The sequence below is a fragment of the Chiloscyllium plagiosum genome, unplaced genomic scaffold, assembly GCF_037043375.1.
Source record: "Chiloscyllium plagiosum isolate Xiang-an unplaced genomic scaffold, Cpla_swu_hap1 HiC_scaffold_37, whole genome shotgun sequence".
NCBI lineage: Eukaryota > Metazoa > Chordata > Chondrichthyes > Orectolobiformes > Hemiscylliidae > Chiloscyllium > Chiloscyllium plagiosum.
This window is the reverse complement of record NW_028270175.1, coordinates 17,038,692-17,059,103: the sequence shown is the minus strand read 5'-3', so window position 1 is coordinate 17,059,103 and position 20,412 is coordinate 17,038,692. Positions and strand designations below refer to the sequence as shown.

The following is a 20,412-nucleotide window of genomic DNA, read 5'->3' as shown; positions in this document are numbered from 1 at the left end:
CTCAACATTTTTCGATTAGAAAATGGCTGCCTGAGTGCAGTCCTAATTCAATAGCCAGACATTTTTCAGGAAGATCTAGGGATTATCAAAGGAGTCAAGGTCAGCTTGCAGGTTGACCAAGGAACAATTCCAGAATTCTGCAAGACCCACTCAGTGCCATTTAGACAAATATAGAGGCAGAAATCAGAAGACTGAAAACAGAAGTCCAGTTTGCAGAATGGGCAGCTCCAGTCGTACCAGTTGTGAAGCCCAACAGTTTGGTTCACCTTAGTGGGGATTTTAAACAAACAGTAAACTGCTTTTCACAGCCGGATAAATACCCAATCCCTCACACAGAGGACTTACACTCAAAGCTGGCTGGAGGGGCGCTGACCATCATAAAGCTGGGCATGAACCATGTGTACCTGCAATTGCAGTTAGATGAGGATTCCCAGAAATATGTTACAACTAATACCCATAAGGGTTTGTACCAATAAACAAGACTGCCATTAGGATATCATCAGCCTGTGCAATTTTTCAGCAGATGATGGAGAACATTTTACAAGGTCTATCCCAGATCACCATTTCTCTAGATAATGTGTTAATAATAGGCAAGACCAATAAAGAGCACTTAGAGAACTTGGACATAGTCCTTAGGCATTTCTCTCAGGTGAGTGTATGCCCTAGAAGGTAACAAATGTGTGTTCCAGGCACCTCAAGTGATCTACTTGGATGACAAAGCTGACAAAACTGGACACATGTTTTGGAAGATAATGAGGGTGATCAAAGGTGACCCAGGTTGGTACGTTACTATGGAAAGTTTACATATAACCTGGCCTACATCCTGGCATCAACTCTTTAAAAAAAGGGTCAGCTGTAGAAATGGTCATGTAAGAAACAGCTATCATTGTGGAAGGTGTTGGCACACTATGATCCCAAGCAAGAGTTGCTGAGGATGAGCACCTCACCAAGACCTTCCCCAGAGCTCCAGCTCTCACTAAACAATCACCAAACCTCAAACAGATCTTTGTTCACAGCAAACTATCCGGCTTTCAGGACAAAACCGTATACCCCTGTCACAGTAGACGCTGCAAGACGTGTCAGAGTGTCGACACGGATACTGCCATTTCGCTTAGGCCACCTCCCACCGTGTACGTGGCAGGTAGTCATGTGACTCAGCCAAGCAAATGCTATGGCAACAGATGAATGGACACCGCACAACAATCAACAGACAGGAGAGTTCCCTCCCAGTCGGAGAACTGGGATGCCCTCTTTATGGGCATTTAAGAGGGCATTGGATAGGTATATGGAGGATAGTGGGTTAGTGTAGTTTAGGTGGGCTTGGATCGGCGCAACATCGAGGGCCCAAGGGCCTGTACTGCGCTGTATTCTTCTATCTATCTTCTATCTATCTATCTAACATTTAAGTGGTCCAGGACATTCAGCCTCGGACCTTCGGGTGACCATCCTCCAAGGTAGACTTCGGGACAGGCAACAACACAAAGTGGCCGAGCAAAGGCTGATAGCCAAGTTCAGTATCCATGTGGATGGCCTCAACCGGGACCCTGGGTTCATGTCGCACTACAGATGACCCCACTGCACTACACACACACACATTCACACGCTACTCCTACAGACCCTTACACTCACTGTCATATGCTCACACATACACTCTCACACTCACATGCAAACACGCACCCTCTCACACACTTATACCCCATTACACTCACACATACATACACTCTCTCATAGACACTTATAACCCAATCCCAATGTCAAGCTAAGGAGATTTTCTTACTTTCCAGTTTTCACAATTCTTCATTTTTCTCCCTCTTTCCTTATCTCCTTCATTTCCTTCTTACTTTTTTTCTGTCTGTCATCAGAAACCTGATCATGCGTTCCAGTGCAATTGGGTCAGAACTCAATCCAATAAACATTGAAAGAATACCTTGCTGCAAGATACAGGCAGAAACAGGTCAAGGTGTAGGCGATGAGCAGACTGAGCCAGGTGTTAGCCGTGAATGGGCTCAGGAACTGGAAAAGACTGGCACCCTGGCTGTTGGAGTCTTTACGTATCAGGATGCTAATTCCCACAGACATGAACGGACGGGTAAAGCTGAACGCCTTCTCACGTTCCATGGTGATGGTCAATGGAGCGATGGCCATGTCTGCCTCCTGAGAAGAATCAGGAGGTGAAAATTACTATTTACCCTTCTCTCCAACAACAGCAGGCTTAGAGTTACACAAGAATGTTAAAACAACAGGTGAGGTGCACTGTTCTTTACCAACGTGACTCTGAACATTATCCATTTCATTCCTTATGCTTTGTGCTAGGCAATGAGTGCTGAGAACTATTTCACAATAAACAGCACTTCCCAAAGCAACAAAGTTTAATCAGGAAAAGATCAGGAGCTGGGCCACTTCCTGATATTACCCTTCATTCAGCCAAGGGTATTGGTAAAAAATATAGGAGCAGTGTGCAGGTTCATGCAAAATTAACTGTATCTCCTTCACAACCTAAGGTATGTAAGCCCCTCACTGAAGGGAAGTTCCCGGTTATTTTCACTCTGGTCTCACTGTTGTGGTAGATGCAGAGAGCAGATAGGATGTATTTACCTTGCAGTCAGGAATCTGACACCACATCATACTGACCAGACTGAAGACCTATGTGCAGGAGGCATGTGTAATAGACTTCATGACAATTATAACCATTCTATTATTGACTTTCAATCATAACAGTCGACTGGCACCCAACCCACAAAGAAGGAAAGTTAAACTTACTTATTCGTTTAGTAGCATCCAGTAACATAAGTGATTATTCTAGAAGGGTAGTCCTAGACTCATGATTTATTCAAGAAGATCGCCCATCACCACCTCAGGCAAAGAGGAACGGTCAATGATTATCACCCAACAATGAAACTTTTAAAAAAAGCTTACTTTTTCCATCAATTCTCCCAGCATTCCTGTCCATTTTCCATTTTCCAGTCTGCTTCCGTAGAAACCGTCCTTCACAAGTTTGATTTCATAACGGAACTTTAACCTTTCCGCGAAAATTTGAAGCAAATCAATACAGAATCCTTCGAAACCTCCTGAAGGCTTGGCCATAATGAATGGACTTTGCTTTTGAATTAAAAACATCAAGAAAACTCCATTAACATGATCACTGAACCAATCACACCAATGAAGTATGCTATGTAATGCAAGTCTTTCCTTTCTTGTCTGCATGAATAGCATCTAATCATTATAATTTGACTGAGTGTTTTAAATCTTTTTATTAGTCTCATGCAAGCTCATCCATTCTGGTTACCCAAGTGCTATGCTCAGGGCTTTGTACATATTTCTCACCACACAAACCAACATTAAATGTGCTTTGGAAGATAATCTTAATAAGATTTGTCTAGTAGGAAGAACATATTTTGCGAAATAGAATATTAGGCACTGAAGATTAACCCAAAGTGACCTGAAAATATGCTGACAGAATAAACCAGAGGAAGAGGCAGAGGTTTTACTTAAAAGAGCAAAACTTGCATTTCTATAGCACCTTAGATAACTTAAGGCTGTCCCAAAACACTTGACAGCCAGTTAAGCACTTCGAAATGTAATGGCAGTTATACTGTAAGGAAGCATCTCAATCAATTTTCACTAATCAACACCCACCAATAACAAAAACAACCAGAATGGTCTGGAGCAATTCAACAAAGTCTGGCAACATCTGTGGGATGAGAAATAAAATTAACGTAACAAGGCCAATATGACTTCTTCAGAACTGAAAACGATAGGTTTAGTTGTTTTAATTAACCTTTTTGGACATGTTATGGTATACCTTCAGTAGAGGTGAGACCTGAAGCTGGACCTTCTGACACAGGGTTAAGGATACTAGCATTGCCCCACAAGAATCCTTAAAAGGTTTCCTTTATACCAGTATCAAAAAAAAGAGTGGAACTTTGGTGAAAATATCCAGGGCAAATGTTAGAGGAGAGATGGTAATGGTAGTAGAGGAGAGATGATAATGGTAGGTATGAATAGTTGACAATAGATCAGTTTTGCTGGGAGAAAATCCAAACATGATGGACGGGAATAGGAAAGGGTATGATAGAAATGGAGGACAATGTTCAAGGTCTGAAGTTGTTGCACCCAATATTGAATCTTAAAGACTGTAAAGTGCCGAAGTGGAAAATGAGGTGCTGTTCCTTCAAGTTGCATTGGGCTTTGCTCTAGGATGGTAACGCTAATGTGAGACCAAGCTGGTGTATTGAAATGGCAAGCTTGGGGTCAAAAATCAGAAGTAATAAGATCATCTACTCTATCAATGCCAGCTGAGGGATAAATGTTGACAAAGACTATTATAGATGTGAGAACTTTTATGGTCGCTTGGGGAACCTTGGATTTACAACTCGTCTGCAAGTTGCCAGCTCAAATAGTGCAAGAATGTTTGGCACTGCAGTTTAAGTGACAGCCTAGATTATTCATTCATTGTCAACCTGTTATAACATATCCCTCGAAAAAGTGGGACTTGACCTGGGTCTCCTGATTCAGGCATAAGGGCAGTATCACTGCACCCATAAGAATCCTCAGTTCATAGTTTCGATTGTTTTTCCTTTGTTTATATATGGAATTGCCATCAAATATAAGCAAACAGCTTTTCCCACCACCAGGTCACTTGTGGCAATAGCTCATTGTCTTAAAACTACAGAATAAAATCTACTGACAGCCCCAAGTACCTTGCACTAATGAGTTAACTGAGTTTTTTTACAGAGATACAGAGCACCAGCTCTGGACTAGTGTAGCTGATGCCAGTGTAGCTGATGCCAGTATAGCTGATACCAGTGTTCCTGCAGAACTTTTGGCACTGATCTGATGGACTTGAGTTTGTGTTAATGAATAATCCAAGTTTGGGGCAGAATGTCATAATGCAGGAATGCACTGCAAGGACACCGATACATGATCACCTTTCATTATTGATGGGATTAAAGTTTCATTTCTCTGTTAAAAATCACAGATTGCCAGGTTATAGTCCAACAGGTTTATTTGGACACACTAGCTTTCAGAGCGCTGCTCCTTCATCAGGTGGTTGTGAGGAGCAGCACTCTGAAAGCTAGTGCTTCTAAATAAACCAGTTGGACTATAACCTGGTGTGTGATTTTTAACTTTGTACACCCCAGACCAACACCAGCACCTCCAAATCATTTCTCTGTTTGTCTCCTGAAGTATCTTTCGGTCTGTTTTGCCCAAATTTCTGATGAAAATTCTCCTCATTTAACATTAAGTTCATTCCATTTCCCCATATCTGTCTACCTTCTGACTTGTACAAGCTAGACTGTGGATTTCAGAGCATGTTGGTGCTGTTAGATTATGACAATTAAGAGCTGGTCAAAACAATTTTACACAGGAGCCTTACTTAGGTTGAATAGGTTATCGTCCAATAATCTTGCAATGGATTTGAACCCAGAAATAGAAGGCTAGTTTCTAACCTATATTGATGCTCGGTCTTTGATACTGACTGTAGTTTTGTTCTTCTTAAACATAACTGCTATGGAAAAGGATGATGTATAAATCTGGTGGGAAAAGTTCCTGTTTGGTGCTGGAAATTGAATGCATTGTTGTGATTATTGTGATTGTGCTACCCATGTAACAAAAGGTAACATTACCAGAATGGTAGTGACTCTCAATGTCTGATTTGAAAGCTCTCTCTTTTCTCTGATCTGCATCAGCTGAAAGATAAGAAAACAAAACCATGTTATTGGCCAGATTAGCAAGGAGGATCCTTCTCTGAATGATCTTGAAGAACATATCAATATTGCTCGTTTTTTCTGGGCATGTGGACAGATAGGAGCATTTAGCCATGGGGAGATTTAATTTTTATGAGTTTGAGTCTCAATCATTGAAGTTCTCAACATTGGGATTTCTTCCTTTCTTGGTTGAAGGAGAACATGGGTAATTTCCCTGAACTTGTTGTTCTGCTATGTGGGAAATGAGTTGAAGAATTCTACTTCTCTGGCACTCTCTTCTCAATGAGATTGTCAAAGCTAAAAATCACACAACACCAGGTTATAGTCCAACAGGTTTATTTGGAAGTGCTGGCTTTCAGAGCATTGCTCCTTCATCAGCTATCTATTGGGCTATAAACCTGTTGGACTATAACCTGGTGTTGTGTGATTTTTAACTCTGTCCACCCCAGTCCAACATCAGCTCCTCCACATTAATGGGATTGTGATCAACCTTAGATTTTCCCCAAATTGTTCCTCAACTGAGATGTCCTAGAACTGGGCATGATATTCTACTTGTGGCCCAGCTAATAAGTTGTGTAAGTTTAGCATTGCTAAGTTGTCATGTCGCTTATACCTTAAATGCACCAGATCATTTCACCCATCAAATACATGCACTCACTGACCTGCATCGAAATACAGTCCACAAACACCTTGATCTAACATTCTCAATCTTGTTTTCCAATCCCTTTGTGATTTTATTCCTCTCCCTCTCTCTATAAGCTCCTGCAAGAATATAATGGAATGGCTACAAGGCATTCTGAAAGGGGAAGTTGAGCAGTCAGAGACCACGGTCCATATTGGGATCGAGGGCATAAAAAAATGAAGACTGCAACCAGACTTTTGGGAGTTAACTAGGGAACTACAAAGCAGGACTTCAAAGATAGTAAGCTCCAGATACTCACAATTGTAAGTATACAAATAGAGGATAGAGCAGATGAATGCATGGTTGGAAAGATGGTTCAGGAGGGAGGGCTTTAGCTTCCTGAGGCACCGTGAATCTCTACACGGTGAAAGGATTATATCTTACATCTAAACAATAATGGGAACCATCATCCTGGTGGGGAGATTTACTCATTTTGTTCAGGTGGATTTAGACTAGAGTGGCTGGAGGATGGGACCCTGACAGGTAGTTCAGAGGGGAGACAAGCTGAAATGGAATTAGGAGTTAAAGTTCATGTATGTGTGTCTGGAAGACAGTAAGAAGCAGGTTTAACAGGGCCAGATGGGATACATTTTAATGCAAAGAGACTGAGCAGTAAGACAGATAAGCTGAGGGGCACAGACAGGCATATGGGAGTATGATATCCTAGATATCAGTGAGACTTGGCTGCTAGCTGGGCAGGTTTACCAGCTCAATGCTGTTATAAAGTGTTCAGGTGAGGCAGAGAGGAGCATGGAAAAGGAGGGGTGTTGTAATATTAGTCAAGGAACCAATTATAACAGTGAGGAGGGATATATCTTGGAGGGATTGTTAAATGAGACCATATGAGTGAAAGCAAAAAAACACTAAAGAGGTAAGTGCACTGTTGAGTACATTCTATAGATTTACAAGTAGCTCAGAGAGAGATGAGAATTGAGTACTTAATGAAATTTCAGAGAAGTGTAAGAATAATAAGATAGCACCAGTAGGGGATTTTAACCACCTAATTATTAACTGGGATAGTTTGAGGATGCAAGGTAGAGAGGGAACACAATTCTTAAATTGCATCCAGGAGATAATTTTTTCGGCAGTCTGTAGAAAGTCCCACAAGGAAGGGGTTGTTATGTGCCTAATATTCATAAAGAAGCTTGGGCAGGTGAATAGTGTGTTAGTGGGGAACATTGTGGAGGTAGTGGTTGTTAGAATTGGAATAATTATAGAAAAGGCTAAGGATTGATCTGGATTAAATATTTTAAACTGGGGAAAGGCTAATTTTGCCAAGATAAGATACAGTTTGGCCCAAGTGGACTGGGTGCAGTTACTTGCAGATAAAACTGTGCCAGAGCAGACTTTCAAAGAGGGAATAGTGAGAATAGAGGGCAAATATGTTCCCATAAAGACAAAGGGTAGAGTCAAGAGACGCAAAGGTTAGGATTAAGATAAAAAGTGAAGCTAATGGCAGACACTGAGGGCTTAATACATCAGAAGAGTATAAATAGTGCATGGCGATCTTAAAAAGGAAATTCAAGAGTATGCAAGAGAAAGCATTGACAGCTGGAATAAACGAAAACCCAAAGGTTCTTTAAGAATGCATAAAGACCAAGCGAAGGACTAGGGAAAGAGTAGGGACCATCGAGGTAATCTGTGTGGGCACAGTCTTTAATTGGTCTTGACAAGGGAAAGGTTGATGCATGTGTCGCGATCAAGGTGGGGGAGTTGGGAAGAATTCAACTGAGAGAGGGAAAGAAGTACGAGCAGGTTTAACAGCTTGAAAAGTGAGGGGGATAACAATGAACTGAACAGATGGATAGAGCAGAGGAAAATGGAATTCAACCTGGAAAAGTGTGAGGTGATGCACTTTGGGTAGGCTAACAAGGGATAACAGGAGAACTTTATTATCCTTGAACATACTGAAGATCAGAGGGAACTTGATATGAATGTCGATAGATCTCTGAAGATAGCAGGGAAAGTGGATAAGATGGTTGCAAAGACATTTGGGATACTTGCCTCTATTAGTTGAGGGATAGAATACAAGAGCAGGGAGGTTATGTTGGAACCATAAAAATTGCTGGTCGGACCACAGGTGGTGTACTATGTTCAGTTCTGGTCACTACATGATTGCAAAGGAGACTTCCCAGGATGCTGCCTGGGCTGGAGGGTCTGAGGAATTATGAAAGATTGGATTGGCAGCAATTGTTTTGCTTGGAGTAACAAAGGTTGAGAGAGGCCTGATAGAGGTTACCTCTGATAGAGGGACACAGAGTCATAGAGATGTACAGCACAGAAACAGGCCCTTCGGTCTAACTCATCTATGTCAACCAGATATCCCAACCCAATCTAGTTCCACCTGCCAGCACCCGGTCCATGTCCCTTCAAACCCTTCCTTGTTCATATACCCATCCAGATGAGTTATAAATGTTGCAACTGTACTAGCCTTCACCACTTCCTCTGACAGCTCATTACATACATGCACCACCCTCTGTGTGTAAAAACGTTGCCCCTTAGGTCTCTTTTATATCTTTCCCCTCTCACCCTAAACCTATGCCCTCTAGTTCTGGACTCCCCGACCCCAGGGAAAAGACTTTGTCTATTTATCCTATCCATGCCCCTCATGATTTTGTAAACCTCTATAAGGTCACCCCTCAGCCTCCGACGCTCCAGGGAAAACAGCCCCAGCCTGTTCAGCCTCTCCCTGTAGCTCAGATCCTCCAACCCTGGCAACATCCTTGTAAATCTTTTCTGAACCCTTTCAAGTTTCACAACATCTTTCCGATAGGAAGGATACCAGAATTGCATGCAATATTCCAATAGTGGCCTAATCAATGTTCTGTACAGCCGCAACATGACCTCCCAACTCCTGTACTCAATACTCTGACCAATAAAGGAAAGCATACCAAACACCTTCTTCACTATCCTATCTACCTGCAACTCTACTTTCAAGGAGCTGTAAACGTCCACTCCAAGGTTTCTTTGTTCAGCAACACTCCCTCGGACCTTACCATTAAGTGTATGAGTCCTGTTAAGATTTGCTTTCCCAAAATGCAGCACCTCGCATTTATCTGAATTAAACTCCATCTGCCACTTCTCAGCCTGTTGGCCCATCTGGTCAAGATCCTGAGGTAACCTTCTTCGCTGTCCACTACACCTCCAATTTGGGTATCATCTGCAAACTTACTAACTATACCTCTTATGCTCACATCCAAATCATTTATATAAATGTCAAAAATAAGTGGACCCAGCACTGATCCTTGTGGCACTCCACTGGTCACAAACCAACCCTCCACCACCACCCTCTGTCTTCTACCTTTGAGCCAATTCCTTATCCAAATGACCAGTTCTCCCTGTGTTCCATGAGATCTAACCTTGCTAGCCAGTCTCTCATGGGGAACCTCGTCAAATGCCTTACTGAAGTCCATATAGATCACGTCCACCGCTCTTCCCTCATCAATCCACTTTGTTACTTCTTCAAAAAACTCAATCAAGTTCGTGAGACATGATTTCCCACGCACAAAGCCATGTTGACTATCCCGAATCAGTCCTTGCCTTTCCAAATACATATACATCTTGTCCCTCAGGATTCCCTCCAGCAACTTGCCCACCACCGAGGTCAGGCTCACCGGTCTATAGTTCCCTGGCTTGTCCTTACCGCCCTTCTTAAACAGTGGCACCACGTTAGCCAACCTCCAGTCTTCCGGCACCTCACTGTGACTATCGATGATACAAATATCTCAGCAAGAGGCCCAGCAATCACTTCTCTAGCCTCCCACAGAGTTCTAGGGTACACCTGATCAGGTCCTAGGGATTTATCCACCTTTATGCATTTCAAGACATCCAGCACTTCCTCCTCTGCAATATGGACAATTTTCAAGATGTCACCATCTATTTCCCTACATTCTATATCTTCCATGTCCTTTTCTATAGTAAAGACTGATGCAAAATACTTATTTAGTATCTCCCCCATTTTCTGCCGCTCCACACAAAGGCTGCCTTGCTGATCTTTGAGGGGCCCTATTTTCTCCCTAATTACCCTTTTGTCTTTAATGTATTTGTAAAAACCCTTTGGATTCTTTTTAACTATATTTGCCAAAGATATCTCATGTCCCCTTTTTGCCCTCCTGATTTCCCTCTTAAGTATACTCCTACTGCCTTTATACTCTTCTAAAGATTCACTCGATCTATTCTGTCTATACCTTACATATGCTTCCTTCTTTTTCTTAACCAAACCCTCAATTTCTTTAGTCATCCAGCATTCCCTATACCTACCAGCCTTCCCTTTCACCCTAACAGGAATATACTTTCTCTATTCCTGTTATCTCATTTCTGAAGGCTTCCCTTTTTCCAGCTGTCCCTTTACCTGCGAATATCTGCCCCCAATCAGCTTTTGAAAGTTCTTGCCTAATACTGTCAAAATTGACCTTTCTCCAATTTAGAACTTGAACTTTTACATCTGGTCTATCCTTTTCTATCACTATTTTACAACTAATAGAATTATGGTCGCTCGCCCCAAAGTGTTCCCCCACTGACACCTCAGTCACCTGTCCTGCCTTATTTCCCAAGAGTAGGTTAAATTTTATACCTTCTGTAGTAGGTACATTCACAGATTGAATCAGAACATTTTCTTGTACACACTTAACAAATTCCTCTCCATCTAAACCCTTAACACCCAGTCTATGTTTGGAAAGTTAAAATCCCTTATCATAACCACCCTATTATTCATACAGATAACTGAGATCTCCTTACAAATTTGTTTCTCAATTTCCCTCTGACTATTAGGGGGTCTATAATACAATCCGAATAAGGTGATTATCCTTTTCTTATTTCTCAGTTCCAGCCTCAGCACAGCTGTAATGCTATCCCTTATCAAAAACGCCACTCCCCCTCCTCTGCCTCCCTTTTTATCCTTCCTTTAGCATTTGTATCCTGGAACATTAAGCTGCCAGTCCTGCCCATCCCTGAGCCATGTTTCCGTAATTGCTATGATATCTCAGTCCCATGTTCCTAATCATGCCCTGAAGTCATCTGCCTTCCCTGTTAGGCCTCTTGCAATTAAATAAATGCAGTTTAATTTATCAGCCCTACCTTGTTCCCTGCTTTGTCCCTGCCTGCCCTGACTATTTGACTCACTTCTGTTCTCAACTGCACCAGTCTCAGATTGATCTTTTTCTTCACTATCTCCCTGGGTGCCACCCGCTCCACCTTACTAGTTTAAATCCTCCTGTGCAGCTCTCGCAAATCTCCCTGCCAGCATATTGATCCCCTTCCAATTTAGGCGCAATCTGTCCTTCCTGTACAGGTCACTTCTTCCCCAATAGTTAGGCAGAATAGGAAGACAATGTTTCCGTTAGTAGAGGGGTCACAAAGCAGGAGGCATAGATTTAAGGAAAGTGGTTGAAATCTAAGTGGGGAATTGAGGAGAATTTTATTCATTGAGAGTCTGGAACTCATTAGCTGAAAGAGTGGTTGAGGCAAAGCCTCTCATGGGTATTTATGTTTTCACTGTGTTGCTATAGCCTCCAAAGCTATGTGCCAAAATGGAAAACAGAATTAGTATTAGTTGGATCTTAGTTGACCAATGCAGGCAAAAAGGACTGTATGGCTTCCTGCTGTGCTGTGAATCCTTCTGAGTTGATGAGAGTTGCTGCTGTTGTCCTTTTACACTTTTACCCTACAGTGATACATGCCATGTGCTCTCCAAACTTATCATCTTGCATTTCTCCACATTGAATTTCACATTTCTATCTATCTGCAAATCTGACTATGTGCTCCTGAGATCACTTACAGTTCAATCCCCAGTTAACTACATTTCATTTTATGAGTCATCTACAGTTATTGATAATATGCCAAGTCCAAGTCATTTATAAGTACTTACATAAATAGGGAATATATCTTCCTAGAGAAAGTGTTTATTTATGTAAAGAATGTATATAAGATAAGCTATTTGTACACAGAGAATACTTCTACAATGAGCATTATATAGTGGTAATAATTACATTGTAAATATTTATGAATATGGTGAATATTTATCTATATAGGAATATTTATATGTATCAGAAATATCTATAGGAAATAATTACATTAGAAAATTATATAGGCAGTATGTAGCAAATAACTCTATATATTCAAATCCGAATGATATTATCATGAATATTAAACATGTTATATCCCCACAGGCTATGTGTGTGTTGCAAGAATATTCTGACCTCTTGAAGGCTGTCCTGACTCTCCATAGCACCTGCGAACAGAAAAGGGACCCAAACTTAGACTGGCATCAAAGTGACGAAAATGCCCAAAGCATTATTTAAAATTTAAAATTGAAGTACCTAATTTGATAGACATAAAGCACAAAAAGCCATCATTTACCATCGTAGGCTGAAAATCAGGTCAAGCTGCAGTTCTATGAAAATCCATTGCTCTGTAATACCTCATCCCAGTTGCTTCTTTTCATTTATGTGGCTAAAGGCAGGCAATGCAAATTAACCAAAGGATTATAGGGACATAGCTATCAAGTTTAATCTCGAAGCTCACTAGCTGCCACTGAGGAGTGATGCAGTGTTGGGGTGAGAGGAGCAGCAGACATAGGGAACTGTGAGAAGGTTAGCTTTGAAACCTCCAGAGTTTACAATATATAAGACAGAGATTGTTGGGAAATAAACAGCGACATCTTGAAAAATGTTTATATTACAAAGGAGGAGGTGATGAACTTCTTAAAATGCGTAAAGGTGGATAAGTCCCCAGGACCTGATCAGGTGTACTCTAGAACTCTGTGGGAAGCTGGGGAAGTCATTGCTGGGCCCTTTGCTGAGATATTTGTATCATCGATGGTCACAGGCGAGGTGCTGGGAGACTGGAGGTTGGCTAACATGGTGCCACTATTTAAGAAAGGTGGTAAGGAAAAGCCAGGAAACTATAGACCGGTGAGCGTGTCATTGGTGATGGGCAAGTTGTTGGAGGGAATCCTAAGGGACAGGGTGCACATGTATTTGGAAAGGCAAGGACTGATTAGGGATAGTCAACATGGCTTTGTGTATGGGAAATCATGTCTCACAAACTTGATTGAGTTTTTTTGAAGAAGTAACAAAGAGGACTGATGAGGGCAGAGTGGTGAATGTGATCAATATGGACTTCGGTAAGGCATTTGACCTCTTGGTAGACTGATTAGCAAGGTTAGATCACACGGAATACAGAGAGAATTAGCCATTTGGATACAGAACTGGCTCAAAGGTGGAAGACAGAGGGTGGTGGAGAGTTGCTTTTCAAACTAGAGGCCTGTAACCAGCGGTGTGTTGGTTTCAGCTTTTCATCATTTATATAAATGATTTGGATGTGAATATAGGAAATATGGTGAGTAAGTTTGCAGATGACATGAAAATTGGAGGGATAGCCAACAGCAAAGGTTACCTCAGAGTACAATGGAATCTTGATCACATGGGCCAGTGGGCTGAGGAGTGGCAGATCGAGCTTATTTAGATAAATGTGAGGTGCTGCATTTTGGAAAGGAAAATCAAAGCAGGACTTATATACTTAACGGTAATGTCTTGGGGAGTGTTGGGGTGACCTTTTAGTGCCGGTTCATAGTTTGTTGAAAGTGGAGTCCAGGTAGATAGGATAGTGAAGAAGGCATGTGGTATGCTTGCCTTTAATGATATGCACATTGAGTATAGGAGTTGGGAGGTCATGTTGCAGCTGTAAAGAACATTGAATAGGCCACTTCTGGAATACTGTGTGCAATTCTGGTCTCCCTGCTGTAGGAAGGATGTTGTGAAACTTGAAAGATTTATAAGGATTTTGCTAGATTTGACAGGTTTGAGTTCTAGGGAGAGGGTGAATAGGCTGGGGTTATTTTCCCTGGAGCATTGGAGGCTGAGGGGTGACCTTATAGAGGTTTATAAAATCATGAGGGCTATAGATAGGGTAAATAGACAAGGTCTGTTCCCAAGGGTGGAGCAGTCCAAAACTAGAGGGTATAGATCTAAGGTGAGAGGGGAAAGATTTAAAAGGGATCTAAGGAGCAACTTTGTCTTGCAGAGAGTGGTGTGTATATGGACTGAGCTGCCAGAGGAAGTGGTACAACTGCAACATTTAAAAGGCATCTGGATGGGTATATGAATAGGAAGGGTTTAGAGAGATCTGGACCAAATGCTGGCAAATGGGTCTAGATTTATTTAGGATATCTGGTCAGCATGGATGAGTTGGATGGAAGGGTTTGTTTCTTTGCTGTATGTCTCAATGTTGGCACAGGTAGTAAAATATAGCAGGAGCACACAAGATTATTTTCTTCTTTGACTTCAACAGGCAGCGCTGGTTAACAACTTGCAGTTAATTTTTCTAATCTTGACCCTCTCGCTACTCCCACAACATAATTCACAGCTCAAGGGGCAGTGAGCTCAATTGTAGGGCTCTGTTGCTCTGCTAAGCTGAAATCAGTGCAGGCTGGGAATTAAATTTGTAACCTGTTGATCCTTATGACTGAGCAATCAGATTTGTTTTAATGGAAAACCAAAAGAAATGTCAGGTTCCAGTTGATAAAATCACAAGGTTGGTGGCTTTGAAACTTAGAGCACATAGGGGTGCATTTGGCCCATCATATCAAGATCAACCTTTGGAAAACATTATCCAAATAATCTGGAATAATCTTATTTATTTCTCCTTTTCATCCAGTTCCTTTTTGAAAGTTACAGTCGTATCTGCTTCCAACATGTTTTCAGGCAGTACATTTGTGATCATGACAACTCGCTGCATAAAAAAAAACATTTATCATGATCTCCCTACCTGGACCCTTTGTACATGCCCTTAAATCTGTGTACCTTGATTGCAAAAGAACATGTGGAATTGGTAAAAAGACCCATTGGTACATCCAACTTGCCCCTACAGCCATGAGGCCTTATTCATTATGATGATCCCCACACCCACATAAAGCCATGTTAGTAGCCAAGTGATGGTAGATTAGCCTAATAATCTGGGCTGATGCTGTGTGAACACTGGGTTAAATCCATCATGGCAGCCAGTAGAATTTGAATTAAATGAATAAATCTTGAATTAAAGCTAGACTTTATAATGATTGCAATTAAACTGTTTTCATTGTTTGTAATATATATATCTGGTTCAGTAATGTCCTTGAGAAAAGGATATCAGTCAGCCTCATCCGGTTTGCATATGGACTCCAGACCTACAGCAATGTGGTTGACTATTGCATTGCCTAGTTAGCTACTCACTTGTATCATTCCCCAGGGCCTGGTGGTTTCTGGCTGAGATTGCAGACTACGTTGTGGCCATTTTTGCTGTTTTGTTAGATAAAAATGTTCAGTTTTACATTTCACCTCCCCCCCCCCCCCCACCCCAATTTTCAACAGTTTCTTTTAATTTATTCTATGAAATTCCCCTACAAGATTTTCTATAATTCCATTTTGAACTGTAACTTCTGAGAATGTGCTAAAAAGGAAGATGCATCTCATTATTTTACATTAAAGAGGAATGTTCCCCATATACCGACAACTTTCACTGACCGAGGAATGTCCCTGAGCTCTCTACATCTTCTCCACTAGAAGGTGAATGAGGTACTATCAGCCCTGCGACTCTGTGGGAGGCTGGAAAACTTGTCCTAAACGCTTTCTTGTGTGTTTTTGTTTTGTTCGAGGAGTCCCCCGTGGCACTCTTCACACACTCTAGCTCTCCCTCTCTCGTTCTGTTCCTCTTCCACTTCTGAAGCCTTGACAATAAAACTGATAAAACGACCCAGAATAAACAAGAGAGGCCTTTCAGTCCATTCCAAAAAGGAAGCTTACAATTGAATGAAGAGCAGAGAGGAAGCCAACATGCTGGGACTCTGAAAATAATCATTTAAAAAAAAAAGACTTGTTTTAAATAAAGAATCCCAGCTCTCAATTGCTTCACCACTGCCTGACTCTGAATATGAGACCAGGATCTCACTGAGGCATCTATACTTTCATTAATTTCACTCAAAGAGATAGACTGAAAGATCAAGAGCGCCCGAGGGGGGTGTGATGGCTGCGTCTGGTTTGGTCACATAGAAAATGTAAGTTTGCCCAGTGACAAGAGCCCAAGCTCAGATTGATGATGAACGTGACAATTATTTAGTGGGATAAGCTGCAAGTGTAAGGTGAAAAAAAAAACAAAACGACTTTGCTACATTCTTTAAAACAAATTTTCCAACTTGCTCTTCCTCCTTTCCCAAAGGCACTGATTTTTCCTTTGAGAATGCCGCTTCAAGGGTTAATGATTGCCTGCTGATATGCTGTCAGCACCCTTTGCATGGGAAGCCTATTCTGCTCAGAAAGCATCACAGTTGAATGACTGAGAACAAGAAAATGCTGGAAATCACAGCAGGTCAGGTAGCATCCGGTTGGAGAGAGAGCAAGCTAATGTTTTGAGCCTAGATGACTCTTTATCATCACAGTTAAATAATCTCCAAACTTTGCATGACAGCCAATTTGCACACAAGGTCTGGAAAGATCAACAAAGTCCCAATCACTAGGCCCCTTATGCACAAAGAACAATTGAGGGCACCTTAAAGAAGGAACTTGCATTTATATTGTGCCTTTGGTAACTTCAAAGCATTCACAACCAATTGAGTATTTTTGAAGTGGTCTCTTTTGAGTTGTGAGAAATTTGGTCGTCAAATTGTACACAACAAGCTCCCACAGATAGCAAAGTGATAATGATCAGATATTCTGTTTTCAGTGATTATGTTTTGAGGATAGTGGTTGGTGACGCCGTCTTTGAGTCAGAATGCTGAGTTTTTGTGTTCTACACCAAAGACCTTGTGCATAAATCCCAGACAGTTCCTTTTGTGTAATGCTGATGGGGTGTTGCACTGTCAGAAGAACTGTCTCTCAGGTGAGAAGTAAAGCTGAGACCCTATCTGCCTTCGCAAGTTGATATTTAAAGATCTGAAAGCTCTATTTTGTGGAAATGTTGTGAACTTCTTTCTGCTGTTCTGACCAAACGTGGATTATCTGGTCATAATCTGATTATTTTTGGTGGGTTTGATGTTGCACTTTCATTATATCAATAGTGAGTACACTTCAGAAATATTTTATTCATGGTGTTCTGAGATTTTCAAAGGCATTGTAAAAATGCAAGTGCTTCTATTTCAAAGAATTTACCACTCTACAGGCCATGCAAGTGCTTCTATTTCAAAGAATTTACCACTCTACAGGCCATTTGACCCATTGAGTCCACATAGACCTTCTGAAGAGCATCCCACCCAGACCCATCAGCCCCATTCCAAAATGCTTCCCATGCCTAACCTGCTCATCTTTGGACTATGGGAGGAAAACCCACACAGAATGTGCAAGTGCAACACAGACAGTTTCCCGAGGATGGAATTGACCCTGGATCTCTGGCATTGTGAGGCAGCAGTGCTAACCATTGCTGCCAGTTTATGAACTGAATTCGGCAGATTTGATTTCAGTTTGAAATTTGCAACATTTCACATTCATACCTGTCCGTGCGGTGGTCAAAGACAGCAGCACTGTCACAGACAGAAATAACTTCATACCGTTCTCCATCGTGATCAACCTGGAATGAGATAAATACAATGGGAAAAGATGCTCTGATCCAAGAGAGTAGAGCGAGCAGCTCTGTTTCAGGTGAAAAGTCCCTCCTGTTTACTTTCAGACTGACATGAAGAATTGGTGTAATTGACAAATGCTGTACCCACTGCCAATCATCATCGTTGAAAGCATCCAATTCATTCCCAAATTGTGGAGGAGAATTTCAAACCCTTCATGAGTAAAATAGGGTTTGATTTATAAATGTTTGGACAGTTCAGGCTCTGCGGTCATATCAACTGGGGAAGTCATTTCTGAAAATGACATAGGTTGTTCTGGATCGAGTTGCTCGATATAGATTCTCTGCCACAAGTACAGCAAGGTCTAGGATATAATGATGGAATTGTTACATCACTAGGCCAGGTACTCTGTGTCCTCGTTTGTCAACACCCTTTAGGGAAAGAAATCTGCACTCTTTACCTAGAGTCATAGGATCTCTACAGTGCAGATACAGACCATTCAGCCCATCGAGTCTGCACCAACCCTCCGAACAGCATCCCACCCAGAGCCACAGCCCACCCTATATCCGTAACCCCACATTTACCATGGCTAATCTACTTAGCATGCACGTCTCTGGATGCTGTAGGGCAATTTAGCAAGGCCAATCCACCTAACCTGCACATCTTTGGACTGTGGGAGGAAATCTATAGGAGCAGGGTGTTCTCCTGGTATGTTTGAAATATTAATCCCTTGATAACTGTCACTAAAGCAAATGATCATAGAGACATAGAGTTATACAGCATGGAAAGACCCTTCAGCATGGAAAGACCTATTCCTAGTTGCTACTATTTGGCCCATATCCCTCCAAACCCTAAAGATTCATAGAATCTTGCAGCATAGGAAGAGGCCAGGCCAGCCACCTGTCAAACATGTATTGACTCTTTGACAAATCTATCCCATTAATTCCATTCCTCTTTCAGGCAGTGAATTGATCCATGAAGAAATTTCTCTTCAACTCCCCCTGTGGAACCTTGCTATACTTAATTTGATTTCTGTATTTCTCTGTGTAACAATACGCAAGGCACATCATTGGCTGTGAAAAGCACTGGTATGCCCTGAGCTCTTGAAAGGCGATGTTTAAGTGCAAGTTCTTCCTTTACTGTGTTTATTGATAGCGCCCCCTCGTCCCAATTTCTGCTGCATCAAAGTGTTAGCAATATCAATTCCACTACTTCCCAATATCCAGAGTTTTGTAGCTTTGGGTGGATTTGTGATTTCAACTTTCTCAGACGTGAGCTCATCCCAGATCATGTGCTGATCTTCCTTTTTGAGAGGAAACCACTAATCCTAAATTCAAATAGGAGCCAATTTTAACCTGACCCTCCAGCTGGGAAAATCATGGCACTGGGGGGGCATGTAAAACACACCCCTGTCCAGAATGAAAATTAAAACCGAGAGGATGTCAAAATCAGCACGGCACCTAATCGTGTAGTTAGGTTAGTTTTGCCCATGGTGATCATTTGCCTTTTCACCTCATTCCCTCCGAAACTGCGTTAGATACCATGTGTATTGTGTGGACCAAGAGTGGCAAGATGAGACTAAATGCTTCCACTTTGCAACATGTAACTTTGGATACATTATCCTGCTGCAATCCAGCACTATTAACTGCACTTATGATCTTGTGGTAAAGTAAATTAAGTCATCATAGTCCCAGAGGGCTCTTTAGAGAGACATGACTGGTGCTGGTTGAACTTGAGGGACACCATAACTCAGATAAGGAGAGAGATTGAGAAGGAAGGATTTTTATGTTAACATTAGCCAGTGTGGGGATTGAACCCGCACCGTTGGGGTCTGTATCACAAACCAGCCATCCAATCCTGAATTACACAGATCATATTAGAAAATTGCTGCTGCAGTTAATAAACGTGTGATTAAGAGCTTTAAAAACAGAAGAGAGCTGATGATCTCAATTATTTTGAGAGCTCTAGAGATCCAGATATTAATGCTTCAGAATGCAAGTTAGGAGCCAGAACCCCCCACTACAAAACTGGTTCACCAATTCTCAGTGAGAGCCGAGAAGCACTAAAGTAGAAGAGGGGAAATAGGCTTAGATTGTGGACTTTGGTCTCTTGCAATCCTCCTGTACTCCAGCATAATAATTAAAACCAGGAGAGAGGGAGAGAAATGGGAGGGGGAGAGGGGGAGAATCTCTTTATTATGTGAGCTAAACTTTAAAAAAGAAACAAAAATAATCCTGATCAGCTCCTATAGATCCCTCAAGATCATTAACAATAATTAGCAACAATAACTTACGATATGATGTCAAAAAGAAAGAACTGTAGAGTTCCTCATTTCAGTCAACACATTTCATACAAGCATCAGCACTGAGACTTACTTTCCACTCCTTTCTCTCTCGGTGTAGGCAGTTCAAGTTATGCTTAGTTAGGTTCAAGTCAGACAAAAATGAAGAGTGTTTGGAGCTGAGGGAGGGTGTAGAATGACTAGGAGGAGCCAG

General features: G+C 41.6%; 1 protein-coding gene across 2 annotated transcripts in view; it reads right to left on the bottom strand.

The window, feature by feature from the left end:
- LOC122540375 (putative glutamate receptor) overlaps positions 1–20,412 on the bottom strand; it is a 38,182-nt gene extending 17,770 nt beyond the window's left edge. Inside the window, exons 1-6 of one of the 2 annotated variants that reach the window (XM_043676015.2) lie at positions 20,293–20,412; positions 17,849–17,925; positions 12,588–12,619; positions 5,628–5,690; positions 2,917–3,099; positions 1,928–2,154 (exon numbers count right to left, since the gene is read on the bottom strand). In XM_043676015.2, coding sequence (XP_043531950.1) covers positions 1,928–2,154; positions 2,917–3,099; positions 5,628–5,690; positions 12,588–12,619; positions 17,849–17,915 — 572 coding nt within the window. In that variant the 5' untranslated portion in view covers positions 17,916–17,925; positions 20,293–20,412. Of the gene's footprint in view, positions 1–1,927; positions 2,155–2,916; positions 3,100–5,627; positions 5,691–12,587; positions 12,620–17,848; positions 17,926–20,210; positions 20,228–20,292 lie in introns of those variants that run through there. The other variant, XM_087980396.1, reaches the window with a different exon arrangement.